Source organism: Ptychodera flava, chromosome 21, assembly GCF_041260155.1.
Source record: "Ptychodera flava strain L36383 chromosome 21, AS_Pfla_20210202, whole genome shotgun sequence".
In the NCBI taxonomy this organism is placed as follows: Eukaryota; Metazoa; Hemichordata; class Enteropneusta; family Ptychoderidae; genus Ptychodera; species Ptychodera flava.
Genome location: NC_091948.1, coordinates 19784348 through 19798242, shown reverse-complemented (window position 1 = coordinate 19798242; position 13895 = coordinate 19784348). Strand labels below are relative to the sequence as shown.

The 13895-nt window shown below is 39.9% G+C and overlaps 1 protein-coding gene across 1 annotated transcript in view; it reads right to left on the bottom strand.

The window, feature by feature from the left end:
- The window catches only part of LOC139121659 (uncharacterized), a 33142-nt gene that overhangs the window by 14905 nt on the left and 4342 nt on the right, over positions 1–13895 (bottom strand). Inside the window, exons 2-4 of the mRNA XM_070686736.1 lie at positions 11449–11616; positions 5146–5274; positions 3444–3844 (exon numbers count right to left, since the gene is read on the bottom strand). Of these exons, the coding sequence (XP_070542837.1) occupies positions 3444–3580 (137 nt within the window). The 5' untranslated portion in view covers positions 3581–3844; positions 5146–5274; positions 11449–11616. The remainder of the gene's footprint in view (positions 1–3443; positions 3845–5145; positions 5275–11448; positions 11617–13895) is intronic.

The following is a 13895-nucleotide window of genomic DNA, read 5'->3' as shown; positions in this document are numbered from 1 at the left end:
TATTCGTAAGAACGGTAACTACTGCATGAATAACATGAAAAATAACTATTGATATTAAAATTACTGTCTGTAATAAAAAGAACAATTAGAACAAGTAGTTTCTGATGAAGCCAATGTATTTTGCTGGGTTGCAGCACTGAAACCTTTATAGCAACAGTATAGAGTGGTGACTCCGCCGTGTTCAAACAAATCGCATGGCCTCAATGCGTACTGGTGAGCGCCTCGCTTCGATTCTTCTGTACAAAGTGGAAAAAAACACACCTCAAACTTTCTCTAAATCCAACAGAAATAGATAAAAGTATATAATTGGACGATTGTACTGGTCCTTGCTATTATTTATCATACCCCTGTACTAAATGATATCGTTGCTTGCAAAGAACGGGTGTACATCGAGCGCAGTACGCTGACCTCAGACAGAGCGACGTTGTAGACTATTAAACAATGGCTGGGTGTTGAGTTTAATTGTCGAGCCTAAAATCCGCCATGTATGTTTACCACTTTATATTTACCTTGGGAAGTTGCTACAATATTAGTGCAAGCCGGCGAAAATGTTGGTACAGCCGTGCACTTTCACCGACTGACCGCTTTTTATGAAATTACTGCGTATCGAGACATCGATTTCTTGTTTGATCCGTTCATAATGCCGCAAAAATAGAAATAAAATGTTTCCCGCTGACGAGTAGCACAGCCTCTCGTTGGCTACGTGTTGTGGTCTCGCCTGCCGTCGACAATTAAACTAAAAAGTTCAGTGTCGACGGAATTGGTGAGCTGACGACGACAAGTGCAATAGAGAAGACTTATAATGTATATTTTTAGTTGACCAAAATCAGGTTAAAATTCTAAAAAATAAAAACATGCAAATTTCACAATTATGCTGAGCTAGTACGGGCCTTGAAAATGAAGTCCTGAACTGTTGCTGTAATGAAACTTTAAACCATTTTTTTACCAATTCATAATTTAATTTACAAAATCACAAATAAACATCAGGGAAGACCATGCAAAGTTTGATACTAGAGAAACAGAAATTCCGAGTTCACATTTACCGATGAAATTCAAAATGGCCGCAATCCCTATGTTCACGCTATGGGAAAATAATATTGTCTTGTTTCGTAAAAACTAAAACCGTGCAAATAGTCCTTATTTCAAAAGCTTTAAAATGAAACCCAACAAGTGGTTTACCAGAAAAGTATTGAAAAAAAATTGAGCGCCCTAATAGAATCTTTGAGTCCAAACCATATGTCATTAAATGTTGATCAGCGGTTGTCAAAATATATACAAATGTTCAAACCAGATAGAATTATGCAATTATCGCTTATACTACAACCCTCGTCAACTCTTTTCACTACTTCATACTTGATATTTACACCTGTACACCGTATTTCAAATGAATCTGATCAGCAGTTTTGGGCAAATGGTATTTACAAATAGGAACGGTTAGACAGTAAGAAAGCAGCGCGGGCTCATTTTACCATGTTTAAATAGCTATCTATTACTGAGTTCTGTATTGTCGAGGAACTGTCGATCGGTGGTTTACAGTGGATATTTTCCAGGCGGAGGGTGTATATTATAGGCGGAGAAAAAAGACAGGGCAAAATCACCGTACGGCTTGGACAACCGGAGAAAGCCAATGCAATTTTCTGCGGCCGCTCTCTTGTCGAAATTCTGATTTATTTTTTGAAAATCTCGTACCTAAACTGCAATCTGAGAAACATTGGGCTGACAAATAAAATATGTTCTGTCTTCAAAGATAAAAAGTTAAAAAACAAGAGTACTGTACTTACTGATATTTTTAGCGAACTACTGTATCAATAAAAAGAAAAGTATCCATTTATTTTAAAATTACTGTTTGCAATAAAAAGAATAATTAGAACTAATAGGTTTCCGATGAAGCCAATGTGTTTTGCTGTATGCAGCATTGAAACCTTTATAGAAACAGTATAGAGTGGTGACTCCGCCGTGTTCAAACAAATCGCATGGCCTCAATGCGTACTGGAGAGCGCATCATTTCGATTCTTCTGTACAAAGCGCAAAATGCGAACAAAAAACCACTCCTACAACTTTCTCTAAATTCAACAGAAATAGAAAAATGTATATGATGTGACGATTGTACTGGTCTTTGCTAGTATTTATCATACCCCTGTACCCAATGATATCGTCGCTTGCAAAGGACGTGTGTATATCGAGCGCAGTACGCTGACCTCAGACGGAGCGACGTTGTGGGCAATAAAACAGTGGCCAGGTACTGGGTGTTGAGTTTAATTGTCGAGTCTAAAATCCGCCTTGTATGTTTACCACTGTATCTCTTCACCTTGGGAAGTTGCTACCAATATTCGTACTGTTCAATAACATTTCTCCTGGATCAAGCCGGCGAAAATGTTGGTACAGCCATGCACTTTTACCGGCTGACCGCTTTTTATGAAATCACTGCGTTCGAGACATCGATTACTTGTTTGATCCGTTCATAAATGCCGCAAAAATAGAAACAAAATATTTCTCGCTGACGAGTAGCACAGCCTCTCGTTGGCTACGTGCAGTGGTCTCGCCTGCCGTCGACAATTAAGCTAAAAAGTTCTGTGTCGACATAATTGTTGAGCTAACAACGACAAGCGTAATAGGGAACACACACATGTACATTTTACATTAGGCCTAATCCAGAGATTTTAAATGTAACTGCACTTAACAACGTCGACTTGTCAGTCTGGTTCTTTCCTGGCGCGAGTAAATCGCCCGTCGAAAACTTACATATAACTCCTCAAGCAAACTTTCAACAATTCTCTTGAAAATCAACATTTAAAATCGAAAGCCACAGTGCAAATATTTGTACTAGGGAAACAAATTACTCAATATTTAGTGATATTGGGAATTCAACTGAAATGGCCGCCATCCCTTTGTTTAACTCTATGGGAAAAAATACAATTCCCGATATTTCACAAAGCTAAGACGGTGAAAACTTTATTTACACCATGAGCTTTAAAATGTGCCCAGACAAGTGGCAGGCCAAAAGAATATTGTGAAAGTTTGAGAGTCCGAATAGCTGTCCCCGAGCTGCATTTTTACCTGAAATACCATATCCGGCTCTCTGACCAGGCCTGCCTGTCCCCAACTGTATGTTTGTCTATATCTCTCTGTATCTACCCCTTGCATATCAGCAAGACGAATTCTTGTCTCCCGAACAAGCGCTTGCACGAAGATCGTTTAATGGTACCTTGACTTGATGGGACATGAGTAAACCAAAATTTATGTCGATGACACGTATATCTATTTCTTACAAATAAAACAAAATCAAACAAAGAACAATAGGCATTTCTACTGATAAGTGGTCGGTTCGACCGCGACGCTCTCTCTTATGGCCTTCTATCATTTTTTCGAACATCAAACGCAGAAAGCCTATTTCCCACTGAATGACAAATATTATTATTATTCAATCTTATCGGTTCACTCACCTTGTAGCTTTGTTATCTGATGGCAGTAAAAACGACATATAGAATATGTAGATGACGATGGCGACCAGACATGTTCGGCACAGGATTTGACATTTTCGACTAGGCAAACCTATGCCTCGAATATGAAATAAAGCCATGCCAGATATATCTTTTAGCTGTTCATGCAGACTACAGGAGCGAGTTCTTTATCAACGTCCCTGTTCGACTGTTACGACCTCGTCAGCTTTGTGAATGTTGTTATCAACGGCCCCTTGTTGATTGTCTACTGCTTCTCCATTAGCAAGTTAATGTTCTGCTCAAAATGACGGATTTATCGAGGTAAACAGCAAACATTACCCCCCACGTTGGTAACCTTTGTACGGCGCTGCATCGTCACAGAGCAGGAAGACATCCTGTCCAATCTGCCCAGAAGAAAGAAAGAAAGAAAAAAAGGAAGAAAGCATAGGATAAAATTAATTAGGTCTATAATATTTGCCTTTCTGGACCCGGGGACGGCCACGTGAGAAATAATAGTAACCAAGGCATTTACTACAAATCAGCATCCCTTTCACTGAATGACGCTTTGGTTCGAAGTAACTGAGCGAAAAAGCAAAATAGTTCCGTCTGACACCTCCATAAATTTTAAGACAACATATGGCATCCTGCACCTAAAATACTGAAATACTGTTGTATGATGAGAATGATTTTCTGTGATTACAGCGCTCCCTGGGGATGTTGGTCTCAGTGATGAGCAGAGGAATATAAACGAATATCTCAAAGACAAATGCAGCGCTACTTTCTCGAGATTTTATATATATATATATATATATATATATATATATATATATATATATATATATAATCATACATGATTAAAACACGGAGCCCAGGGGCACCTGTCCTTTGTCATGTCATAACATTAGACAAAATATGTGCTCTGTACCTATAACAAGTCATATGGTTAACAAAGGTATGAACCATGTTGTTGTTTGTGAAAAATGAGTCAAAGGTCACTCCAAAAGCAAGCCTGGCTAGCCCTAGCTGGAATTAGAAACGAACATGATAAAAATGCAGACATAAAACAAGAGAATTTGTACTGTCTGGTTGGCATAATATTAAACTTGACTTTCCCCTTAGCAATCCCCTAAAACCCCATTAGCTATATCTGTTGTCATTCTTTTTAATAAGATGGTTTGAAATAAAAATGCGAAAATGCTCGGCGAAACGTGACCACAGGACGATTTTCAAACATTCGAGAACAAAGCACAACTTACATTTTAACAACTAAATAATTTTCGAATTGCAGCTCAAATATGGCGGCCACAAATATACGCACAAGTGACTGAATTTCATCTAGCAAATCAATTCACAATGGATTCAAGTAGCAGCATTTTCGAAGACACAAGGGATACATTCGTCGGAACTGCCCTCAAAGATCGTATGGGACCCATACGACCTATGGCAACACTGTAGCCAAGGTACGATGGTGATTGATATCAAATTGTTCTCTCATGACATACAGTCGCTACAACAGCAGCAGCAGCAGCAACAACAACAACAACAATAACAACAACAACAACAGCAACGGCTGTCAGGGTCACAAGCTAAAACCTCTGTCTTGACACTACAACAACAATAATTCGGCGAATAAAAACATGGAGATTAACGCATTACAAGTACATTCCAAAAGAAATATTTCGAATAACTTTTGGAAACAACTTACATCTGGTAGCGTTGTGTGACTGTATGTGTACAGTTCACGTACACTTGGGTTTTGCGGGCGTTCCAACTTGCCTTCAGTCTTCAAATGTCGGCCTCTGTCGGCTAGAATGGCGTTGCAGCAGTGCCCGTCCTGTTGAGATTCAGTTCACATTTGTTCTTGAAAAAATTGACTTTGTATGTGGTAAATTTCTGGACCTATACTATCTTTGAACTAGAGCATAACTTAAACCGAAAAACTGACATTCAATTTTAAAGTTGGTCATGTGGGCGCGGTTACTTACTCGTGACCGATTGACAACTGCAACTTGACAACATGATCACGGCGCATTGATATCGTTACATAAGGTTTTGAAAAGGTTTAAGGCAATACGCACCTCGATAGTGAAAGCCTTTTACTATAGCTCACACTTTCCTCAATGAAACTTTCAACCATACTCTTACCATGTCAAGGGGTCATCATGGAAAGTTTGGTACTACTAAAAAAATTCCTGACGTTTACTGGTAATTGAAATTCAAAATGGCCGCCATCTCTATGTTAACCCTATGGGAAAAAATTAACTTTCAGATTGTCGTAAAAGTAAGCGGTTGAATTTTTTTTCTTATCCCAAGAGCTTTAAAATGAGCCCAAACGAGTGCTAGGTCAGAAAGAATCGTAAAAAATTGGTGGTCCGAATATTTGTACCCGAAACGCACCATGCTTTAATCAACCTCGAAATTATTTAGGTGTAAGTATACTCTTTTTTACTTTGCTGAACATTACGCCGCGTTCTTGAAAAAATAATATTCCCTAATGTGTTTCTTCGTTCAATTCTGTCGTATTGACTGAGTTTTCACGACTTAAGACGGAGATATGATTATTGCCGGATATGAGAATGAGTATGACATGCGCGCGAGATATATACCGGGGATATATACGTGTACTGCGAGCGAAGGCACGATTTATATTTTAATCGAACCGCCGGAAAAAATCACGTCCAAAAGCCGTGTAGTGACGTCAGCTGTAAGCTTTTGCTCGAGGTCATGATCACCTGTCTTGAACGTACAATTGCCGGCAGTCCGTCAACAAAAAACGGAATGTGAATTGACCAACATGTCGTCAAACAACGCTGAAGTTACATTATATAACATTATATGTAACTTAAACATGCATCAGATGCCGTTGTGTGACCAACAAACACTTGTTATCAGTAGCAACATCACAGGCAGATCAGTGCCCCAACCTCACTGACACGATGGTACAATCAGTTTATCAGCTGGGAACACATAAATACCTCTACGTCGAATAAAGCACCTTTATTTGAATTGAATTCTCCGGGCTTAGCTGCCTCTATCGCCATGTGATGGTATTCATTTATTATTATCTTTGTGGCATTAATAGGTGCAGACGCTAACAATCATGAACTACCTAACTGAAGTGAGGTATTGTGTGCACATACTGCTGTGAAATCAATAAGTATACTTTAGCCGTACAAACGTGTCAAGCAGATAAGGAAGCCGTCACTATTTACGGCCTGGGGGGTCGGAGGAATCTGAGGGGTGAGAAAGAAGTGGGGTTACTCAATTTTTTATGCAAAATAAATCGAAACACGTCTCAGATTGCAACATAACACATATCAATTTCTCAAAATTTTCATTGCAAGAGGAAGGACACCCTTTCTCAAGCACTACCCTTGGGGTGTTCTAACAGTTTTACTAGTAAAAGACAAATTGAAAACACTCTCACATGGCACCAGATTGCACCACTGCAGACATCAAATTTCTCAAAATATTCCATGCAAGATAGGGACAACCCCTCTCTGACACTTTCTTCCTCAGCCTCTCGCGTGTTATATTCCTGTACTTTCAAATTCTGCCCAGTCAGATATCCTAGTAAAAACCCTGTCATCATGATACCTATCAAAATAAAACAATACAATATTGTTGGATACTGGTTATAGCGTTAGCTTAGAGCATTTATATCTATGTTTTGTTGTGACTTTGAATTCAGTTTTGTTGGTTTCACCTTTTTTCAACCGTCATGCGATAACCGATGATAATCTAGCAGGGTGCACCAGGATTTGACAGGTCTTTACTATCGCTGCATTTTGCAAATTTTACAAATACATGCATTGATATTTAACTTTTCTAGGTGGGTGGGTCAGTCGAAATTTCTGTGTTAGAGAGGGGAGTTACTCAAATTCATCATGGTCGGCAGAGGGGGTTACTCGAAATTTCGGAGTTTCCGATGAAATGCCTCCGAACCCCCCCCCCCGGCCCGTAAATAATGACGGCTCCCTAAGCACTATGCGGCACACAGCGCACAAGCAGCGCAATGCTGTAAATTCATTTCGTTGGTATGGAACAAAATGGGCACACGGCTACATCTACGATCTGCCCATAAATGCCTCTCTGAGGCATGCGCCGAGAGTCACTCCACTGAAATTACCGATGATTGACTTGTCATATCAGCTTGTATGGCACAGGACAGAGGGAAACGTTGGGGTACGACACACCTCGCTTCTGCCTCCACGCCGAAGAAGAAGCGTAACTTTAAAAGTGTCACTCTCCTGTAGTGTCATAAAAACGCGACATCGCGCCTACACGGCATTTAACATCGGCCGCTAAGAGGAAGAAACAATCCCGACGGTATATTTCTGTTGAATGAAGCGTCTTACCTATTTAAGTTTTCCGGACTCCGGACTACTCCTATCACCGTGTGATGGCGTTCATTAATAATTATCTTTGTGACATTGATAAGTGGTGACGTTCAATAGATCATTAACAAGCTAACCGAAGTGAGGTATTGTGCACATGCGCACAAACAACTTTCCGGGACCATTCTTGAGATTATTCTCGTCACTTGCTTATTTATGAAAAATATACCGTCAAGTTCAGTCAAGTGTACAACGGAAAAGGAATAAGAATTTGCCCGTGTTGTTGCAAACGTTGAAGCGTATACTGCCGCCCTGGGATCTACAGTAGGCCTACAATCGTACGGAGGGCTCAAAGCTTGACAACGATTGGGAAGTTAGTCATCAAGTTGGCTGTCTGTGCATTGCAGGTTATTCAACCGTGACAGCTAAGGCAATGCTGGAGAAGAATACATTCTATTTTTTTTCATGTTGGTTTTCTTGGTCTTTCAATAGCCTCGGCTTTGTTTATTGTTTAGCGTGCGAGCCTAGCGCTCTGCTAGAGTTGTGTATAGTCTGTCGTAGCACACGCTAGTGCCGCGATTCATTTTTTCATCTCTATTGACTAATTTACGTGTAGCCATGGAACTATATATCCCTTTTTTAAAATCCATAGTGTGACATACTGTAATAGAGGACGAGGCTGCAGAAGAAACGTGCTTACTAAGCTTATTCATATGTGCCGGTATGTTTGTCAAGTAGACTATGGTTTATACTGACTGTACTGACTCAGTTTTGGGCTTGTACACTATATGTACACTGTATGTACAACCCGTACGAATAGACACTAAAGGAAACATCTGATAAGTTTTTTTTCGGTCATCAAAATATATTCGAAAATGAGGTTCACCTTCTGCAGCCGTATTGTAATTTTTATAAGGCCAAAAAATAAATTGGGCTGTTCCGATAACATGGTTTACAAAAATAGGGTAGGTCGGCAGGAATTTTTTTTCCAAAATATTTTTATTTCTAAATATGCATTTTCAGGGGTTCAGGGCGGTCAAACACTGGCCACGTAGCTCTAAAAAGTTTAGGGTCGGCTGGTAAAAAATAGGGTAGGTCGGGTTATCGGAACAGCACAGTTTTTTTTGTTCCGCCTACTGGCCCCGTGGAAATGAATGCAAATACTATCTATCAAACTTTTGTCATCAGATACTGAGAAATGAAAATTATTGATGTTAAAGGGAGGAGGTCGTCGGAACTGCGCTAAAAGGTCGTATGGGACCCATAAGACGAAATGTAAAGACGGCAATTGATGAAATTTGAAACATATCTATCATGATTTACATCGTGAATTTTAAACGTAGCAGCTATGTTGACGCGATGCAGCTAAATATCGTACATAATTTGTAAACAAAAAAGCCGCACATGCGCAGCTCTGCGGATCCTTCTCTTAAATAATTGGCATTGGTGGGTTCTAGGCAAAGTTATATACTTGGTTAAAGTCGGTGAATTTTGAACAAAAAAAAAATCATTTGAAACTGTTTCGCTTGTGTCTCTTCTATTCCATACACACCTATTTGAACTTTTGCAGCCCACTTCAGGTTTTCCATGGAGGTAATAGACCGATGATTGGTTTCGAAAGCGTTACCTTTGAGTCTGCGCAGTAGTCTGTTGGTTTCTGCCGAGTGAAACTCCCCTGTATCGCGCCCACTCATCGCGTACACCCGACACCTCGCGTTCATCCCACTCATCGCACTCACCCCACTAATCGCTCACTCACGCATTTCATTTGAAAACAGAACTCAAATCATCGCGTTCACACCACTCAAACATTCACAAGTCACAGACTTGAACCAAGTATAGCAAATGTTTTAAAAGGCGTTGACGGGAAGAAATGAGCATATCGTTTATATGTCAGTATTCTTTTGTTAGTTTAATTTCTATTATATTCAAAGTGACATACAAGCCCGTTGCATTGGGCTGGGGTATTTTCTGGTCTAGTTAGTATGTAAACTGGTGGTTGATATATTATACTCTTACGTTACAGGCTCGGAAAAAAATATTTGCCCGGAAAATTTGGTAAGAGTGATTTACAGAAGGTTGGAAAATGTACCAAAGTGCGCTCACGAAAAAACAAATGAGCGTCTTGCGTAACAGACCTTCAGAATAGTAATGTGTCAGACATGATGTCATATTAAGATTAACGGCACTGACGATCTCATCGTTTGTTATCGTACGTTTTATTATCAGTAGCTTTGATTTTATATGAAGCGCATTCGCAAACGAATACGTCATACTTGAAGCACGGTCTCTTGGTGGGACCATGCTTGCAGGCAGTAGCAGAGATTGCACTTCTGCCCCCGTGATCAGTGATAGGGGTTTACCGCCAGAGAGACAATATGCGTCGCACAAGCAATAGAAGCAAAGCGTGATTTTGGACAGTTTGACCTCTGTTCTTGTCAATCGTTTCCTTAATTTATTTTTGAACAATAAGTATGCATAAGAATATAATTTTCGTAGTGTACTTCATTGCACGTGCGGGGGAGGGGGGCGGCATTCCAAATGTTTTTAGGGGCAGTGAAACAAACACGCCAGCCCTATTATAGGGCAATGACATTCCTTAGACAGAAATCCTTAAGCAGTGGCGGCCAACAATACAGTCGATAAATTGTATTCTGAGATATTTTTATGTTTTAGGTAACTGCTCTAAAGGTATTGTGAACATAATGACCCCGCTCCTCAGCGAGTCTTTCCTACCTGTACAATTAATATCAACCATCGCATACAAGACATGCGATAAGTTGGTGTTGGTCGTCTGAGGGATACATTTACGATAAAATTAAAACAATATTTATGATTCCATCATTACAAACAGCACTCTCGACTCCTTGCTGAAGCAGTCCAGACACCTGCTCACCCATGCAGATGACAAATTATGACGCCCCCCCCCCCCGTCCACAGATAGGATAAAGCGATTTAAGCGAAAGGCTCCGAATCGTGGGTCGCCTGATTGAATTATGATAGGTCAGCGTTCTAGACGCCGAGGGAAACGTGTGAATTAATTTTCCTTTCCATGTTGCCGCGTTATTATTTGGATTCTAAACATGAAAACACCTTGTCTAATGGGGCATGCTCTCTCTGCTTTCACTGTTAAGGTGAATGATATTAATCTCTTAGAAAATACATATTATCTGTACGCAAACCATAAGGGAATTGCCGTGTTATAACCTAACCATAGTTATTGAATAGCTAACTCGATCAGCACGATAACGACCGTGTCCTGCCCATCAATTCCGATATGTCTCAGAGTCTTACAGATAAGTCTTGGAGACGTCACTTCACTGAGTCTTACCTCTCTCTTTTGTTTGGGGTAGGAAAGAATGCTGTAAATTGAGAAAATGCTAATATGGCTGTCTGTTATGCGAGGGTGGACGACAATGAATGATCGTCAGATGAATCTTCGTGGCTCTCTCCGAATAAAATGGTCACGCGTACACGCATGTGAAAACTTGCCTTTCGTCAGGGGTTAATCGTTCCCTGTCCTCGTGAAAAAGCGATACACTGAGCACAGTATCCATAGCACCGAGTATAGGGCCTGGCGTCGCCACTATGAAAAAACCTTCATTGACTTTACACAGTCGAATATTTACAATTATTAACTCTAAGTCTTCGCAAAATTACGTGACACTTGCCTTTCGTGAACAAGTTCCAACATAACCGGCGACTTTTTCTTCGTTTTCGCTTGATAAAATGGCGGGAAGGTCGTTGGCCGCCGTAGCGTATAATCGTCTGGACCCCGTCTAGTCGTCGCTTTCAACTTGTAGCCTGGATGTTAATGTAATGTTGACGTGCGGCGCACACTGTACATGAATATAAAGGAATGAAGACTCATCCATAAGTCTCTTTTGTAATGAAATATCAATTATTCAATGATGCTGCGTTCACAAATACTAGTGACAAGATCTGAGTAATTCAGGGGAATTATTGTTTGAATGAAGGAGGTCTACGGTAGGGGAAGGGATGAATCTATGTTGGTCAAATATTGAAGTATTCAGTATCGTTTTGGTTAGTCGAGTTTTTTGGTTTTATTCAATAGAAAAGGTCTGCAAAGTTGTTGTTAGTCAACAGAAATTATCAAATTATCAATCCTATGAAGAAGCTACTTTCAAAGAACGGAATCATTATATCATATTTAAGGCAAACGTGACATCTCCATGCAAAATTGCCATCGAATAATTTGTTCGGAATTCAGGAGTACATTGGCTATTAGATTAGTTGTGCTGAAGGGTTTTCACGAACTAATTTGCATATTGAAGAGAACTTCGCATTGGTATTAGGTCATGCATTAAACTCATACAGCTGATCTTTACTGAATGAATAAAAGGGAATGCGCCAAGTATTAACATTTATTTATGGAAAAGGGCGAACGAAGGCAAAATTAAACTGGCGAGGCGTAGCCGACCACATTAATATTGGTTTTCTCTCAGCAAGCCAACAAATAATATCAATGGTCTGCCGAGTGCAGCGCAGAGCCCTGTTGTTTATTCCAACTATAGCCTAATTGCAACAAATCAAAGAAAATCCTATGTAGGGGCCAAGCTATGTCGGCTTTGAACAGAATGTACTCTTGAACTTTGCATAGTATTGTAGTAACGATTCAGCTACATCAATGATGAATCGTTCTTATGAAAACTCGTCAAGAATTCTGGTGAGAGTTCAGGGTAGCCATGTGGCCTGTCCTAAGTGGCCCCTGTGGGTAAAGTGGGGAGGCTGGTTACATGATGCGATTAAGGGATCGTTGTTAAACCGCCACCTTTCGATGATTAGACGTCAACAAATGTTCAAGTAGGATGAACAAATGATGCAAAAAGACAAAAATGTATCTATAATGAAAAAATGGAAACAGGATGTGTGAGAAGCAAAACAGAGATCCTTGAAATCAGACACATCTACAAATTAAATTGCAACTGGACACCGAGATCTGACGTGTAAGCTGTTTTTATACAGCCGAGGTTTATTAGTGGGCAATGGCATTATTTTTTGTATTTCCCCTTCAAACAGTCAGCAGATGCCCAAAGGACAGTCAAAAGACACCTGCCAGAAAGTGTTGCCCACGCGTTGTAATTGTTTTGTTTCCCTGAGAATTGTAGTTGTCAGGGAGACTGATGCTAAACCACAGTGACTGCCTGCGAATGCCCAGCATTTCTACCCCAGCACAATCTCAGATGCTAGGGCTATGGGCTTGACCATCCCAAGACAGGCCAAGCGCGAACGGAGAGAACACCTGTCAAAACGGCACTTTCGGAATAACGAATTATTTAAAATGTGTATAATTCTTCTATAGGGTCAAGAGTACGGACAAAACTTTTGCGGAAAAGTTACTCTAAGGCAAATTAGATGATTCTGGCAAGTTAAACATGAATATGAACAAAGCCATGACACTCACTCATGCTGTCGCTTTGAACGTTACAACTGGCAATCGCAGAATAAAAAATATTCCAAAAACATCACATGCGTATTATAGGTTCGAAAGATCCATAACACTACTTGGGTATAGCGAGACAGCGATGATTTGATTGGCAGCACGCAGTATATAATCACTCAATGTTCTGTTATTGTTCGGCGGTAATATACTTGTTAATACACTTGGCGAGAACAAGCAAACAGTGTGCAGAGGAGAACGCGCGATGTGACCGGAGTCAAAGAGAACTTTCAGCGTGACCATATTGTACATAAAAGAACAGCTTCGAAAGCTTTATGATTATTTGACCGGACAGAATAAATATCGTCTGCTCGAAGCACGACATAATAATAGTATTCATTAATGAAAAGATTGCTAATGACTTATTTTTTATTATTTCGCTAAGCCAACGGACCATAATAGTGTCCATTTATGAAAAGAATATTTATGAGTACTGTTTAGATATTTATTAATCTATTTATTCGTTAAAACAAAGCGCCAGAGGCCCATTTCAGGCACCGTAAACACCAACTATACAAAACGATTGAAAACCGAACAAAGTGAAAATAAAAAAATAAAACAAAAACAACAACAAGGACAAAATAAGCAACGATATTCACAAAACAAGATATGAAAATAGGACTTTAATGACTGTTCGAGTTCCTCGATGGTGCATTT